We start from the raw sequence: 17,993 nt of genomic DNA, 5'->3' as shown, positions 1-17,993 counted from the left end.
ATCTTTTTATGTACAATTAACATTGTGCTTTTGAAATCGAGGCAGTTTTGTACTTTTAATTGTTTGTATTTTTGAGTGTTTGTTACTATTCAATTTATAAAGAAATACATAATACTTTTGAGTGTTTGTCATTGCTTATAAAACAGTTGTTTTTCCTCACACTTCCAAGGTTATTGGAAGGTGCTTGAGTGTTTGGTTAAACTTGTGATATTCCAAGGTATTATATATTGTTTAATGTTCTAGCAGTACTTGTATTATCAATAGGAAATTGTGTTCAATAGTGGTCTGGACATTGAACACAGGCTCTACAGATGTATATCACTATCACACAATTAAATAGGGAGGCTAATAACGTAAATGTGAAAAGAGAACAACAGTATAGCAACCCTAAAAGTTTCACACAAGTGCATAAAACTTAAGAGTGGGAAACTGTGTTCTAGAGTCGTCTGAACAATTGAATAGGGGGCTAATAATGTTTAATGTTCTAGCAGCACTTGAAATTGACTTTTCGGTTTTTGAAAAACCGATTATCTCAAGTTTTTGATTTTGAAAAACCGAAAAGTCAGTTTCAATTTCACATAACTTACTGAAAATTGAATTTGAATTTTCAGTTTTTGAAAAATCGAAAACTTGACATTTTTGGTTTGCAAAAACCGAAAGTCACGATTAATTTCCAGTAACTTTTTTTTTTTTGGGTAAATCAGTGGGGATAACAAGCCCCTACCTGTTTTGTTTTTATTAATGAGCACAAGAAAAAAGGTTACACCACAGAGGAGAACATGTACGAGAAATTAACCCCTTTCAAGGGAGACATTGGCATTTATCCCGCAAAATGAAGGGAGTGACAAAACAATCAGCAGTCAAACAAAAATGCCAATGAATATATGCAATATCTGCCGCTGGTGATCTGCAAAGGAGTAGAGCTTTGCCCTACAGTAGGACAAGAGGATGCGAAGCCTCTACGGGGGAGAGCTGTGGTAGGTGAGTGAGTTGACTAGCAACTTGGAGTCACTCTCAATGATAAGAGGGCGACAATCCATCTCATGTGCCAAGGAGATGCCTCGATCCAAGGCATGGAACTCAGCGACATTATTGGAGTTGGTGCCAAAAGGGACAACAAAGGCCACTACGAAGGCACCTGTGTCATTTCCAGTAACTTACTGAAAATTGAAATTGAGTTTTTAGTGTGGGATTTTCGGTTTTTTGAAGAACCGAAAATCGTGGTTAATTTCCATTAAGTTATTGAAAATTGAAACTGAGTTTTCGATATTTCAAAAATTTGGAACTTGAGATTTTCGGTTTTTCGAAAACCAAAAACTTGAGATTTTCCATTTTTGAAAAACCAAAAATCATGATTAATTTTCAATAGCTTATAGGAAATTGAAACTAACTTTTCAATATTGGAAAAAGCAAAAACTTGAGATTTCAGTTTTTGAAAAACCGAAAATCATGGTTAATTTCCGGTAATTTTTGAAAAATTGGGAACTTGAGATTTTCGGTTTTTGAGAAACAGAAAATCATGGTTAATTTTCACTAACTCAAAAACCGAAAATCATGGTTAATTCCAGTAACTTATTGGAAATTGAATATGACTTTTCGGTTTTTGGAAAACTAAGAACTTAAGATTTTCGGTTTTTGAAAAACCGAAAATCATGGTTGATTTCCAATAAGTTATTGGAAATTGTAATGGACTTTTCGGTTTTTAAAAAATCGAAAACTTGTATTTGCTGACTTCTTCATAAAACTCTTGAAGTTCTCTACTAAATGTCGCATGCAGTATGCTGAAAAACATATGGGAAAACATTTTGCTATTGCTTTTGGCAGGTTTTTCTGTCGATCTGATACTATTGTCTAGGCAAACAAATTGGCATGCTCATTGAATACATCACTTAGAATACTCAAGAACCAATGCCAACTTTGGTCGTTCTCCTTCTCGACCACTGCAAATGTCATTATTTGCATCTACGGCAATGACACACAATAATATGCCTTGATATTTTTCTTTTAAGAATGTCTCATGAATACTCCATTACTGGCCTGCATCCATTAACAAAATCTATGATGCAAGGATGAAAGGCAATAAATTGTTGTTTGAACCTGCCTTCATCTATGTAGATGCGAACTTTGGTTCTGGGGTTGGTTTTTCGGAGCTTCTCTATATATAAAGGGAGGTCATTGTATTGTTGGTCATGTGACCCATCTACCATCTCCCTAGCAAGCTATTTACCCTACCAAGCTTGCATGTAGGAAAGCCTGACATCGTGATCGCACTGGATATCCTTTATAATGCCCTTCGATGTAATCTTAAGTTGGTCATAAGTGCGAGTTTTAATTGTTCTTGCCACCCAATCACTATAAGCTAGCGCTCTCCCCATTGGACCACTACGTATGTGTGCTCCTTAACCATGGACTTCACTGTAAAGTATATCGTATTCTCTTAAGCATCGCACTTGCCACGTACATCCCTCTGCCTTATAACTTACCCATACCGGCTCCTTTTGCTTTTGACAAACTTCAAAATAAAATTATTGTGGACAACAAAATCAACCAGATAATGTTGACATTTATTATCATTTTTAAAATATTGACCAATTTTCAAAACAACCTCGTTACCAATTCCTCTACATGGGTTCTCAATCGGTTCAATATCCTCTACATCACGCTTTGGTAGAAGCTCAGTCTCGTTTTCTATTTGGACGGGTGCCACTTGGATGCTCTTTAAATGATCAGGTGAAGGTGTATTATGCCGATTGTTAACAAAAGATATAGTATAAGTTGAAGCAACAGTTTGTGCATATGGACAAGTCAATTAAAGCAAATTAGAGATGAAAATGTAAATTATAGATGTACATATTCCTTGTAGATGGGTCATCACCAACAGGTTCTGCCGTTTGGAATTTCATTGATTGCCGCTCCAGCTCTATTACAAATACAATGTATGCAACAATACTCGAAGACTTTCCTCCCAACATAAAAGATACATCTATATCATCACTTAAGTCAATCAATTTAAGGCCACTAGATAGACTCATGTTGTGGTACATAATAGTCAACTTGTTTGGACCACCATGTTCAATTTCCCCATTTATAAAAAAAACGTATATCATCTAGGTTCGTCTCAAGAGATCCCCCATATCGAAATACCAATTGCACTCTGTTGGTAACCATTTTTTATGCTACTGTACTAAATGAATACCGAAATTTGTGTTACAGACAATAAATAAAATAAGGCATAAGAAAATTGAAATATATGTAACTAATTAAGGGTTCGTAAAATGTGAGTTTTACGTAATAGATCTGGCAAGTTGGCCTTGCCCATGGGGCAAAACTGAGCAATACAGTGTACTAGTAAATAAATCAATTATTCAATGCAATATTTACCCCCAAAAATTCACTTCAAAGATAAATAATTAATATTGTATTAATTTAATCAACAACATAAAGCAAGAGTGAGAAATGCAACAATCATGATGAGACGGAGAACAATTATGTTCAAGTTCGTGGGTTAGAGAGAAACTATGAGAGGGTGAGTAATGGAGTAGGGGGGAGAGAAATTGTTTTAGAACCCTAAAATATAGAGAAAAATGCTCGTAGGGTAATGTTATTTCGGGGGTTTTAGCACGGAAATTTTTGGTTTTTCAAAAACCAAAATAAATATGAATTTGGATTTTCAAAATCCATATTTTTTTTTAAATTTTTGTTTTTGAAAAACCGAAATCTTTAGGAATTTTGGTTTTTGAAAAAGCAAAAATGGGTAGTTCCATCTTGTTTAGAAAAAAGTGTTCTGAAATTGAAAAAACGGATATATATATATAATAACAAAAACTTTAAGGTATTTTCGTAATAACAGTAAATATAACTAATAGCAGTAGATATATATCCTTTATACATAATTTTCCCTAAAATAAAAAATCTAAACACCCACCAAGGCCTATGGGAGGTGCCTAGAGCCTTGGCCTGCTTCAAGGATCCACCTAGGGTGCTGAGGAGGCCACCTTCTTAAACACTGCGATGATCAATTTTAAAAGAGGATTTCTCTTCACCGCAATAGTTATTTGGAGCATTGCAGAAGCACAAATTACTCACATAAATAATGATTTCATTGAGATTTTTGAGAAGCTATATAAAGGAAAAGATGGTTGATTGTTTATATTTGGTTTCAGTTTTGATTGGTTGCCCATTAGTGATGCAACATGGTTGGAGTGGGAGTTCTTAATGAGCTCAAGGATTTAGTTTTGCGATAGATGAGATGTTTGTGTAGTATGAGACTTTAACATTTCCCCTCCAAGAGTTAAGATATTGGGAGGTGAGCTTATTGATGTCATGAAAGAATTTCATCTTCATAACAAAGGAATCATGATGGTGGCTGGTTACAAGATTATTGTTCAGGGATGAGACAAACACTATTGAGGATCTTTAAACCTTTCAGTCTAGATGGGATGCCTTACAATAGGTTCTTTTTTGTAGGTTTTGACTTTTAGAATCTCCTCAGCGGCTCTTACAAAGTCTTGAATAATATATGTTTGTGGTTCCGAGTTGTCCCCAAATGAGACATGGGGAACCAATTCACGACTTCTAGGCCTTTCTAGACTGTCTTGCTCTTTGGAGGTCCTTTTAGATTTTAGAACAAATGCACTGACCTTTACAAATATAAAAAGAATGAATGCACTGTTTTTTGTGTGACTAACCTCATTAAAGACCTATTTGAAAATCGTTAGATGGAGTAGAGGAGATCCACTGCAGAAAGACAATGTTAACTGTCAAAATATTGCCCCACATGATATTATTACTTCTTAAATGATATACCTAAGAAGGCTAGTTTTTTTAACAGGTATGTTGGCAGGATTGGGTGTAATAGGATTGGTCTTGGGATTTCAGATTAGATACGTTTAAATTTGTGTGTGTGTGTGAGAGAGAGAGAGAGGGGTGGGGTTTCTTTTGGAACTTTGATCTAAAAGAATTGATTTCCTACGGACTTACAGCGAATGGAACTGATTTTCTATATCCTTCTCTGAAATTGTTAAATAATGAGAATATGAATTAAGATATCATGTGCTTGTTTTGGGCTCTATGGTTCATTGCAGAGAGAACGTCGGCGTAAGGAACGTGAAGCTGGTTTGGAAAAGAATTCCTGATTCTGAACCAAAGATTGGACTTAAGTAACTAACAGGCAACAGATTGGTATTCGTATAAAGATGTCCCTCACTCACAGAGACTCTTCAGAATGTGGCAGCACAAATCAAGAATTGGAGTCGCTTTATGTTTCAATTGTCACCACTTATGAAGATCAGTATTCTACTTCAGGAAACAGCATGAATGGAAGAGGCATGCAGTATGCAAATGTATGAGTGAAGACTATAGAGTAAACTTTTGACATTTTTGAAATATGAATCAAGGATTTTCAGATCTTTCGGGCATGAATTCTACCATGAATCCATAATATGTCAATTCGACTGCACCACTCTCTTAAATAACCTGAAACAGGTTAACCCTAACATGCTCAAGAGTCGTGCATTTGGATCCATTGTTTCAATGCTCGTGTATTCTTTTAGGGCTTGTTTGTGTAGACTATTAAATGCATTTAGTTCTATTTTTCGAGTACATTAGGTTGTGAATTGTCCCATAGCGTGTTTGTCCGTCCTTTGAGAAATGCTACACATATGGGCCCTTAAATGCGTTTAGCCTGCAATAAGAACTGCCTATTTTGCTTCCAGTTGCAATTAATGGTAATCAATGACACACCTAAAGAGGTAGAAACATGCTAATTATTAATTATAGGGTGTGGTTTCTATAAGGTTGCAACATTAAACAATCCAATTAAGGTGCACGTCCAAATTTTATCATAACATGTAATTTTGGTGTAAAAAATTTTTAGGATTATTTCAAAATCGATTTTCATATTTAATTATAAAATTTTAAACTCTAAAATTAGTTAAAATCAAGTAGATCTATAAACATATGAAAGTTTTGAAAATGGACGGTCCAGATAATGTGTTTCAAGATGCATTATTTTTAAGATTCAAAATCTTCTTTTTTTTTCATATTCATACATTAAAACAACTAATTAGAGGGTTTTTCAACATTAAAACAACTTTTTTTGATAAATTTTTGAGGTGCATCTGTAATTTATATTTCAAGGTTGCAACCTTATATAAACTTTTTCGCTTGCAGGCTTGTGGTAGTATAAGCCCTGATGGCTGAGATCGAAGGAGAAGGGACGAAATCTGTGTGTTAATAAAATTAGGATTTTGGGAAAAGTAGGGGTCCGAGATAGAAACTAAAATTTGCACACATGTAAGTCTCAACTAGGTATTCAGAATAAATTAGGATAAATAAATTAATAAATTAACTCAGAAAAGGGCAAAATAAGTTCACCATTTTCAACAACCCATTTGGACGCCGGACTGTGAATTCAGGTCCTTAAGAAGTCAAAATCTCAAAAATATTTGATTTTTTAATAAAAAAATATACAAAATTTCAACCCAAACAAATCCCTCCCGCACAATACTTTACTGTGTGTGTGCTTAATAAGTAAGGAAAAAGTTTATATAGAGCCTAGCCGAGGCTCTAAGCAATCAAATTCAAGCTTACCTCAAAAATCTCACTAGAATAAATTGTTTTTGATGTTCAAATATCCTCAAATTGATCATCTCGACATTATAATGCATCGACATGAGAAAAAAATGGATTTTAAGTTTTGGAAATAATGTATTTTATAACGCATTTTTGGACCGTCAATTTTCAATATTTTCAAGCTTTCATAGATCTGTCGATCTAATACTATTTTTGAAGCTTTAAACTTTATAAATAAAAATAAAAATATAGTTAAGGCTATCACAAATATTTTCATTATTGAAACTATATTTTTCGACACTATTTAAAAGTAGGCTCTAATTTGATTGTTTACATCCTAGGCTCTATACAAATCGCACCCAATAAGTAAGTGCAGTGATTTCACGTAATGGTTGTATCATAATATAATGCAACAATATTCAAAAACCATGTTAGGACTATTTGTTTGATCCTAATTTTAAAATATGCACTCTTTTCATTTTAATGAATAATCACAAAAAAAAGAAAATTTTAATTAACATAGGCTGTACATTTTGATAAGATGCTTAGATCTAGGCCTTAGAAAGATTTTTTCTTTTCCAAATTTTGTAGATGGCTTTATTATCATTAGATGAACAATGTTAAAGAAGAAAAAAATCATTATGAGTTTGTAAAGGCTAAGATCTTGAAATTAACCAAATGAATGGTCTAGATTCGTTATTGGAGGAGGGACTCATTTTTCTTTCTTGAGATTTGATTATTGAGATGAAGATAGTGTGTATGTGAAATTTTGTGTCATACAAATACGACAAGCATGGTTTTCTAGAAATGCGGTTCCATTATATTATGATACAACCGTTACATTAGATCATTGCCCAATAAGTAATGGCCCTCACCCATAGGCCAAACGATGTCCTTTTTCCGACTCTTGAATTTTTTGGGGAAAGAACAAGATTAATTATCAGACCTAAATTAGATCTAAGTATGTAGACATCATCATCATCAACATTTTTTCAACTATTTAGATTGGCAATATCCGTTCCCTCAATAAGGTAATAAATCTATATATTTTCTCACTACTTCTAACCTTGTCCTTTTAGGCCTACTTTTTATCTTTTTTTAGCCTTCTACTTAATGTATTGGGTAGACTTCATAAACACTTTTGTGATTATAGATGTACTACTAGAAATTCAATGCGTAATCTCAGCATTCCATGTGTATTCTTGAATAATCTCATTTTCCAATTATTCAACCATTTCAATGAAAGGGATTCTAATTCTTACAATTCTAAGTCTTAAATGAGTGGATTAGATTGAATAGCCGAGATATGGATAATGAAAATAGTACAGTAGAAAGAACTATATGAAGCTTTCTACCATACTATCTATTTATCAAGATAAGGGATTGATATAGATCAATCCACATCACAATATGTGTTTACATATATGTACATGTAAACCAACTCGTACCTCTAAAAAGTACGTTACCATTGTGTTTAGGGTGCAATTGGTATACAGATGCATATGTGCAATTGGTATACACATGCATATGTAGCTGTAGAGGTAAGGTGCACCTTCAAATTTTATTATGGTATATAATTTTGATGTAAAATGTTTTTAGGATTATCTCAAAATCTATTTTATATCTAATTATAAAATTTCAAATTTAAAAAACGGTTAAAATCAAGAAGATCTATAAACATATGAAAATCTCGAAAATGGACGGTATAGATAATATGTTATAAAATGCATTATTTCTGAGACTTGAAATCTTTTTATTATTCATGGTCATAAATCTCGATGTCAAGATGATCAATCAAAGGGTTTTTCAACATTAAAACTACCGTTTCCGATGAATTTTTGAGGTGCATCCGTAGTTCTACATTATAAAGTTGCATCCTTATATAAACTTTTTCCTTGTTTTTAATATACAAATAAGTCTACATATGTTTTCTACGGTGGAGAGAAAAACGTTGGATAAGGCATAGAATTTCACCCCAACCATATTCAGGTCGTTACCAGGCCTGTTAAGGGGGCCGGGCCAGTACTGGAACACTATTATGTTTTGAAGTGCATATATTTCAGGTACTTCTATATTGTTATAGGAGCCGGTCCAGCTTTCAGGCCCAGGCTATGCTGATGCTATTATGAATAAAGGACAGGTACAGGCTTGGCCCAAGCTACCCCCCACTTTTTCTGGCCTGGCTTGGGCCACGCTGGCTCGGCCTGAATCCAGCCCATTAACTACCTTAGTTGATCAAGAAATGTTACTATAACATTAGCCATCTATCGTCTGATGTTACTAAAAGTCTTCGTCGAGAAAGCAAATAGATGCTTAATGTTACTTAGAGCATAATGAACAATATAACACAGGTTCCCTAGAACACAAACCCTTTAGAGAATGGACCATGAATTATGTTAACATAAGGGCCTCTTAGACCAGAGAATATGATGCAAGTGATACACATAATAAAGGCATTTTTCAGCACTTCAAGAAGGGTGTGCATTTTGTAAGGCCATCGCTCTAAGATATTTGGTAAAGCTGCACTCCAAAAGCCACCAGAAAATGCAATTCCGAAATGCAATTCCGGTGCTAGAAATCCTTGTACCGTCCCACCAATATAGCATGTAGATCTGGCTAATCTGTGAACACTTGAATTAGATAGTCTAGAAAACATGTCCCAGGATGGACTATTTTTGGGGGTTCAAATCCACTCTTTAACTAGATTCATGACTATCAAGGTCAATTTGCTGCATTTCTAGTGTTGGAATTACATTTAAGGTATAGAGCAACTCCTTGTTTTTTTAACTTGCAGCAAAAACACAACCTTTACATGTTTTTTTTCTGCACAAATGTAAATTCATTGCACAATATTACATAGAAAATGGATGCTGCTTTCCTAGTTAATTCATTTATGAGCATAAACGGGAAAATAACTCATCCATTTAAGTGATATACAAGTACAACGACTTAAAATTTCCCCCCTATAAAGAAATAAATTTCCTAGTAGAAACCATTTGCGTTAACACCCAAAGCCAATCCATCACCCTCAGCCAAAATCTGTTTCTTTGCTCACTATTCCTGCAAAGCTTAAAGAATCAGTGTTACAGTCCATAAGACTTACTTTTGTCATTTACAATACGGCCCAAAATGCATTTATCAAGGAGACAGCACCCAATGAATTTTACCTGTGTTTGATCACAAGTCCATGTCTGAGACCCCCAAGAAGGAGAAATTTGGATCACTTGATCCAAGTATTGGTATGAATTCTGAACCTCTAACGTGAACACTGAAGCATGCTGCACCAAGATCAACAAAAAGAAAACCAAGTACATTCAATCATAAATTACAAATCTGCAAATTATCAGAGGGAGGCGGAGGCCCTGCACCATCTCCCAAGATGCCTTTTCCATATACATGCGTGCATATGCATACACACACAGATGTGCGTACGCACGCACACAGAGGTGAATGTATACAGTATGTATGCACGCATTTAAAACACACATATCCTATGCCTCGTATAAAAGTAGACCAATAGTTCTTCATTTGAGGTCCAAGGTTAAGGGAAATGATATATATACCCATTACAGATATATATATATATATATATATATATATAGGAAAATTGTTTCATGCGGGCTGGACCGCATCACTACATATACTGTCTAAAAAGTATAAAGCATCTATCTTAAAGATGGATGCAAGTAGGTGTTCCATCTAAAAACAATGAGAACTAACGGTCCAAATGTTTCTTACTAGAATTATTATTTTAATTTTTAAAATTTACTTATTTTTTCATATTCATGATCTCCATGTTAGAGATTACATGTCTTTAAAAATTAAGTCCAAAAATCCATCTTAAAAATGGATTGATTAATAGGCCCGCATTTCTACATATGCGGGCTTGGCCGTATAGAAACCGGGTCCATATATATAAATATAAAAAAGGAATGCTCTGTAGAATAAGATTATAAGGATACCATTTTCTATCTTCATAACACTTTGAAGCATTGTTTCCATTTTCTTCTTCATCTCAGAGTTGTCATCCATAAGAGGGGCTACAAGAGTTAGCTTCCTGTATATATCACGGACAAATGTACATATTCTCTCTGCGTATGCAAGCTCACCATCCGATATTCGGCCGATGGCTAACCTCATAAGCTCCCCTGTCAAGTCCCCAACCTAAACAGGAAAATTTGATAACTGAATTTCAAATGAGACTTGTTCTTGAAAAGAAAAAACAAACTTATGTTCAAGTTAGATACCGAGGAAAGGGAGAATTTATAGTTAGTTTATGTGTGTGTAAGAGACGTGATCCATCCAAAGATGCTATATAACAGAAACCATCTCTAAATTTCTATCTCATTCATTGGCTAGACCAAATGCCAGCTACAATTCATCAAAAATCTAACCCACGAAAATTGGAACAGAAAGAGAGGAAAACAGGTCAATACCCCAAGAAGATAATCAAGGATATTTATTTGCAACGGTTCAAGAGATGGATCACTAAGCCTTAGCAAACTCCTATTGATTTCAGCAAGTTTCAAGAGGTTCCCAGTCTTACAGAACTCGCATAGTGTTGCAGCTTCAACATACTCCTGGACCTGAACTAGACAAAACATCAGGTTCACTTACAAGGTTAATATCTATTAGACTTTCTCTTTTCAAATTAACAAAAATTCGAAGGAAAAGAATACTCTCAGCAAAATTCATCCATGAGAAATGATATGAGCTGACCGCAGGAGAGTAAGCTCTTCTAAGCTTCCAAAAATCACTCCCGTGCAATTCTCTTACTAATCGTAACATGTATTCATCAGTCACAGCCTCAAGATCTTTTGCTGCTTTCTCCAAAACTTCATCCTTGTTATGTTTACTTATTCTATTACAAGAACAAGTTAAGCACTCCATCAGTATATATTGAGAAAGCATGCCAAAATAGAAGGCATAGCTCGGTGATCTTCTTTGACAACCAAATTTCATTAAAACTTGATGACAGGAAAATATGTGCATGCAAAATCAAGAATGCAAAGAGAGTTTGATAAACAATTTTGGAGAAAATTTGTGAACAGAAATCATAGTCAAATCTAGTTCTTGGAAATTCCTTGGTGGCGAAATTTCTCACGAGATATTATTTCAAGAAATTGGTTTTCCTAGGGAAATTCTTGAAAAATCACAGGGAAAATTCTGAAATAAGCAGATTTGTAGAAAAGACAGAGAAAATAAGTGAACTCATTTCACATAGTTTTCATAAAAGTTTATAAAGTTCTAGATTCTCCACTCCGGGAAACTCCTGACCTTTTTTTTTTTTGGTAACTTGCACAACATTTGAGAATAATTTTATTTTGTCAAAACAAAGAGAAAAAACTGGAAAAGAATATGGTAAAGAGAAAAAAATCGAAAAGAATACGGCAAACTCAAACTAATAAAGGGGCTTCTTTAGAGTAACACAATAATATATGATATGACAACATACCTACCTATGAACTTGAAATATTACTTTTTTGCTGTTCATTGTCACATCGCGGCTTGCCTTCACTACCCTCTCCCGTTTCTCATTCTACAATCCATCCACACAAAAATTATTAGCTTCCTAACTTATCTAAACAAAAATTACAGCTAATTACAAAAATGTTCAGCTTCCAAACTTATCTAAACAAAATCATAGATAATTATGTATTGGAAAAAGTTCATAAAAGGTACTTATATTATACAATTGAAGTAAAATGCACCTCAAAATCCTCTAGAAGAGTGTCCCAACATTAGAAAACCCTCTAATTGACAATCTCGACCTCGAGATGTATGGATATGAAGAAAAAAATAATTTTAAGTCCTAGAAATAATGTATATCATAACAAGTTATTTGAACCGTATATTTTCAATATTTTCAAGTGTCCATAAATCTACTCGACATGTACCTTTTTGGAGTTTTAAAATTTTAACTATAGGGTTGAAAATAAATTTTCAAGCCATCACAAAGTTTCCGACAACAGAACTATATATCTAGGCAAAAGAGGTGTGCCTTACTAATATAGCATAGGGAAGGCACCTTATATAAACCTCACCCTTATTCATTTGAAAGGCCAAAGTATCGCTTCAATGTCACTGACGCCTTTTCCTTTCTTTTCATATTGAAATGATCTTATAAAAAGGTTAGCTTCTATAAATAGTATAAACAGAGAGTTAAAACCATGGTATACCCATTACTGAGAGAAGTAGAATCGTAAGCAATCCCATAAAGCCAAGTTGTCAAGACAAACACATGCTTGCCAATTTATCACTCTTCGTGCTCACCTCTCTAGGCACATGAACAATATCTACAATATACAAGTCATCATCATCATCATCCAAGCCTCATCCCAATGATTTGGAGTCGGCTACATGATTATGTTCCTCCATTTTTCTCTATCAAGGGCCATACCCTCAGTAAGAATGTGTCACTTCGAAGGAATTCCCTAGATAACCCTGGCTTATTTCTTACTGCACTCGGGTGGTGCAGCGCGTCGCTTGAGGGGAACGCCCTAGCATAAGCATATAACATAGGTTTAGGATTTATGATAAGACGTAGCAAAGTTTTATATTGACTGCCTACTTAACACAACCCACCTCTTTTACCTATGCCTGAGACAGGTTAAGGAAACTTTAAGGCCTCACCCTTACTAAACCAATCTAAAATATACAAATAAAAAATGAAATCCCTAATTTCCAAAACCTTCCCTAACAATGAAACGCAACAATTGTCCCACCAAATTACCACAGACCATGGAAACTCCCCTTCAATAAACCAAATACCATTCAAAGAATACCCTTCATAATAGTCAGTCCTTCAATGTTCAATACTTCAACATCTAGTTCAACTCTAGAGGTATACAAATAGAGCACCTGCAGTTCGTTCTCAATATAAGACAATAGAGAGAGTAACTGTACCTGTGCGAATGTCCAACATCAAGACTGATCTCCACCATCCATCAAATACCAAAAACTTACCCAAGCTCAGAGCAACTAGGAAACCTCATTCAACAATCAAATGGTTTAGGTTGAAGCCCCACTCAATGTTGCAAAGATTGAGGTTTTTTTTTGAACCCTAAGCCAACTTAACCCCTCCCAGTCTTTAAAACCCACAAAAATAAAAATAAAATAAAATATTAGCCCTACATAACAGCCAGTCCTTTGAAGCTCCTCTTAGGTTCCATATCATATACGAGGCTATAAAACAATTGTGCAGAGCCACATCTTTGGCCATTAAAGCAACCCAAAATAGTTTGTGACCCTCCCTCCCTCTCAGTAAAAGCTTAGTAAATTTCATCCTCACCATCGTCAAAGCCTTTTCCCAACTAATTGAAGTTGTCTACACGAATTGTGGTACACCATTCTACTCTATTAAGGGTCATATCCTCAGTGAGGCCATAGGTCCTCATATGTTTTCTCACTACTTCCAACCATGGTCTTTTGGGCCTACCCCTTGCCCTTTTTTAGTCTTCCACTTGAACTAACTCGCACCTCCTAACAAGTATTGTATTAGGTTTGCACCACACATGACCAGCACACCTAAGTCTGCTATCTCTCTCATCTTATCGCTTATTGGAGTCACACCTAAAGTTTCTCAAATGTATTCATTTCAAATTCTATCACTTCTTGTCTTTCCACTCATCCATCTCAACATCCTCATCTACGCTATACTCATTCTATGAGTATATTGTTTTTTAACTGCCTAACATTCCGTCCCATAGAGCAAAGCTGGTCTCACAGCCTTCTTATAGAATTTGCCCTTCAGCTTCATTAGTATGCGGCGATCACATAGAATTCCGGTTGTATTTCTCCACTTCGCTCACCCAACTCTAATTCTATGTGCGACATCTTCCTCAATCTCTCCATTTTATTGGATTATCAACCCAAGATATTGAAAGTGCGCTCTTTTTAGTATTTGTTAACCATCAATCTTAACTACTTCCTTGTCTCTACCCTATTATTATTGAACTTGCATTCCATATACTCTATCTATTCTGGCTAATTTTAAAACATTTATATTCTAGAGCATCCCTCCAAAGTTCAACTTTGTGTTGACACTATTTCGGGCCTCATCAATTAAAACTATGTCATCTGCGAACAACATGCACCACAATACCTCATCTTGCAAGTGCCTAGTTAAGTCGTCCATAACTAAGACAAATAGGGATGGGCTCAATCATGACCTATGATGTAGGCCTATTGTCACTGAAAACTCACTCGTCTCTCCACTAGTTGTTCATACACTAGTTAGCGTGCCACTGTACATATCTCTCACCAAGTTACTGTAGTGCCTGGAGACTCATTTCTTTTTCAACACCTATCAAATCAAATCTCAAGATACTCTATCTTAAGCTTTCTCTAAATCAGTAAGGACTATGTGGAGGTCTTTCCCTTCGCCCTAAACTTCTCAATCAGTTGCCTATGTCAGAAAATAGCCTCGGTTCTTGACCTCCCCGGCATAAAACCGAATTGCTTTTCTGATACACTTGTTTCATGCTTTAGTCGTTGCTCAATCACTCTCCTCGAAAGTTTCATAGTGTGGCTCATAAGTTTGATCCCTCAATAGTTCGCACAATTATGCATATCTCCTTTGTTCTTGTAAATAGGTACTACAGTACTTTTCTTCCATTCGTCTGGCATTTTCTTTGTTCTCAACACCTTGTTGAACAGCTTGGTCAGCCAATCAATGCCAATTTCTCCCATGCACTTCCAAACCTCTATCGGGATACTATCTAGTCCTAAATTATTTCCTATCTTCATCCTTTTTAAAGCTTCTTTCACTTCCGATATCCTAATCCTACGAATGTATCTATGACCTCCACCCTCATTTATACCAACGGTTTCTTCAATCGCTATGTTCCCATTGTGGTCGCCATTCAGTAATTTTTTAAAATAAAATGTCCACCTTTCATTAACATCTTCATCCTTCACCAAGACCTCTTGATCCTCACTCTTACTGCAGTTATCGCTACGCTTTTTTTCTCTTGGTTTTGCTAATTTGAAGATATCTTTTTCACATTTTCTTGTTCCTAGTTTACCGTATAAATTATTATATGCCTTAAGTTTAGCTTTACTATTTATTTAGCTTTTTTCTTTAGCAATTTTATATTCTTCTAAGAAGTCCAATAAAGAAAATATGAGGACATCCATGGAGGAATGAGCAATGAAACAATAAAAGTTCAATGAATGAAAGATGATAATAGCAATGGAGGAATTGTGTCTATCTAGTGATACTCACGCCAAAAAAAGAAAACCGTCTCTACTGCAAAAAGGTTGGCATTTGCATTTCCAAGATAAAATAACCTGACTGACAATAATGAAACGCTGAATTACACAACATTTGTTACAAGTTTTGTGCTATATTTTGGGGTTTCCATTGAATCATTGAATTGCATTCGATTAGCCATAAAAAGAGCAAAAACTAAGTGAATGTGTGGGACATTAGGTTACCAATTGGTTGAGGTAATCAGTGTACTTCTCAAATGCTTCGGGCATGGCAGACACAGTGCTCATCTTTCTCTGTTTCTTGCTCTGTATCTGTGGAGAGATCTCCGCAACTGCTGCCACTCACAGAAGAGGGATCAAGTGAGAGAAAAAACGAAAAACTAAATGCAGAAATCACATTATAGAGAGAGAAAAATTAGTGCAAACATAAATAGAGAGAAATTGACAACAATATCCATGAGAGAGATAGAGAGAGTAGCAGGGAAATTAAGAAAGATGAATGACTTTAAAAAAAAGTAAATTACGATAGCAAAATGTATGAGGAAATGCATAAATAATATGAACAAGAAAAGAGAAGAGAATTTGATAGAAATGGAAAACGATAAGTACATAGAACGAGCATAAATAAGATAAGAGAGAGAGAGAGAGAGAGAACTGCACAAGGAAATAAGTTGATGAGGTAAGAGGGAAACAGAAAAGAGATTGTGTGATATGCACAACGAAATGCAAATGGTGAAGAGAGAGAGAAGGAAAGAACAAGAATGAAATGCAGAGAGAGAGAGAGCAGCAAAGCGATTAAGAGTGAAATGCATAGCCAAAGGCATTCATGAGAGAGAGAGGTGCATTTATGGGAAGAGAGAGAAAGAGAGGGAACAAACGTTGATAGACATGAGGGAGCTTCGCTGCCATTGGTAGCAAGCGGAAGACGAAGGAGGTCCGACACAGCATCAATCTCTGTCATTTGTCACACTTCTTCTCGCTTCTTTAAAACACCTGCTGCCTAATCCGACTAATATTGATGCCCATATTCTAATAGTTTATATCAACACTATCTATGCAAAATATTTTTGGAATGGAAAATCTCTAAAATGGCTCAAAAATACGTTTCTACTAAAGAGACCATTTACTTTTAAGATACGAGGAGGTCACCGTGACTCTTGTCCATCAAATTTCAAAATGGATGATTGTAAATGTGTCATTGACAAGACCCACTCTTCAAAAATAAAATTTTCAAACTTTGTGATAGATCTCAAGCCATCCAATTTTAACATTTAATGGTTAGTACCAATTGTGACCTCCTAATACCAAAAACAAAAGAGAAAAATGGTATCATAATATACAATCTCGAAATGAAATTTGTAACTCAAAAAAAATTTGGAAATGGACGGTTTAGATAATGTGTCAATACATGCTATTTTAAGGGATTGAAACCTTAATTTTTTTCACAACCATAATGATCAAGGTCGAGATAATCGATTCAAAGGTCTTATGATGCTGAAACTATAATTTTCTATTGATTTTGAGGCGAGGTTTTACTTTCTTTTAATAAAGCCTTGGCCTTATTTTATTTAACATTTTCATAAATTTATATATTTAGAAAAGTGACTATTAACACCTTACTTGGCTCACATATCGAACTTCCTCATTATTCTCTCCACATAAGAAACGTTCTTATCAAAATTTCAGTAGAAAATAGCATTCTAAAGTTAGAAAACCTTCCAATGGATCATTTCGACCTTGAGATGTATAGATATAACAAAAAAAAAAATTTCAAATATTAAAAATAATGCATCTTATAGCAAGTTATAGCGACTGTCTATTTTCAAGACTTCAAGTGTTTATATCTCTACCTGAGCTGCATTGTTGTTTTTGAAATTTGAAATTTCATAATTAGGTTGAACATGGATTTTCAAGTTATCATAAGCTTCCCAACACTAGAACTACATCTTCCGAAAAATTTTAAGTATGCCTTACTTATATAGTATACTATTATGAGGTGAACATTTTATTCAAACCTCGCCCCTTAAAGTCTTGGATTATGTTCCTTAGTGGTGTAAGTTATATGATGGGTGTTGTTCTCTTTTACATCATTTTATTGCATTCATAGAATCCCCTTCTATTGTGATACCTCTACGAGTTGTTGTCGGTACATTATCGGTACATTGGAGTGTTTTTTTTGCTCTGAGAAACATGACAACATCATTATT

The 17,993-nt window shown here is 34.8% G+C and overlaps 2 protein-coding genes across 20 annotated transcripts in view; one reads left to right on the top strand and one right to left on the bottom strand.

Annotated features, from left to right (window-relative positions):
- The window catches only part of LOC105420032 (uncharacterized), a 34,697-nt gene extending 29,289 nt beyond the window's left edge, over positions 1–5,408 (top strand). For all 5 annotated transcript variants that reach the window (XR_002279605.2, XM_011622087.3, XM_020662404.2 and 2 more), the window contains one exon: positions 5,085–5,408. Coding sequence is in view for 4 of the 5 variants with exons in the window: in XM_011622087.3 (XP_011620389.1) it covers positions 5,085–5,135 (51 nt within the window). In the remaining variant the exon portion in view is untranslated. The remainder of the gene's footprint in view (positions 1–5,084) is intronic.
- A 3,874-nt stretch (positions 5,409–9,282) lies between these two features.
- On the bottom strand, positions 9,283–16,741 carry LOC18426117 (Translin family protein). Of its 15 annotated transcripts, none has more exons than XM_020662328.2 (8): positions 16,442–16,741; positions 16,012–16,121; positions 12,033–12,112; positions 11,293–11,434; positions 11,010–11,159; positions 10,536–10,737; positions 9,741–9,851; positions 9,283–9,641 (listed from the first exon to the last, which is right to left on the bottom strand). In XM_020662328.2, exons 1-7 carry the CDS (start codon positions 16,608–16,610, stop codon positions 9,751–9,753), a joined length of 954 nt encoding a protein of 317 aa, XP_020517987.1. In that variant the 5' UTR covers positions 16,611–16,741; the 3' UTR covers positions 9,283–9,641; positions 9,741–9,750. The 15 variants fall into 15 exon arrangements, with proteins under 15 accessions (XP_020517987.1, XP_020517986.1, XP_088714723.1 ...); XM_020662327.2 differs by having other exon boundaries at positions 9,283–9,633; XM_088858597.1 differs by having other exon boundaries at positions 9,283–9,633; positions 12,029–12,112; positions 16,012–16,118.
- Between the last annotated feature and the right edge of the window lie 1,252 nt (positions 16,742–17,993).

Source organism: Amborella trichopoda, chromosome 1, assembly GCF_054954075.1.
Source record: "Amborella trichopoda isolate Santa Cruz 75 chromosome 1, AtrichopodaSantaCruz75HAP2 v2.0, whole genome shotgun sequence".
In the NCBI taxonomy this organism is placed as follows: domain Eukaryota; kingdom Viridiplantae; phylum Streptophyta; class Magnoliopsida; order Amborellales; family Amborellaceae; genus Amborella; species Amborella trichopoda.
This window is presented reverse-complemented; position numbering and strand designations above follow the sequence as displayed.

Excerpts from the sequence above, each read along its gene's own strand:
- LOC18426117 (XM_020662328.2), bottom strand. The coding sequence starts at position 16,610 with ATGCCTTTGGCTATGCATTTCACTCTTAATCGCTTTGCTGCTCTCTCT. Across the intron at positions 12,113-16,011 it reads CTGATTACCTCAACCAATTG|AATGAGAAACGGGAGAGGGT; the intron begins GTAACCTAATGT and ends GATGGATTGTAG. Across the intron at positions 11,435-12,032 it reads GTAATATTTCAAGTTCATAG|AATAAGTAAACATAACAAGG; the intron begins GTAGGTATGTTG and ends TTCTTGTAATAG.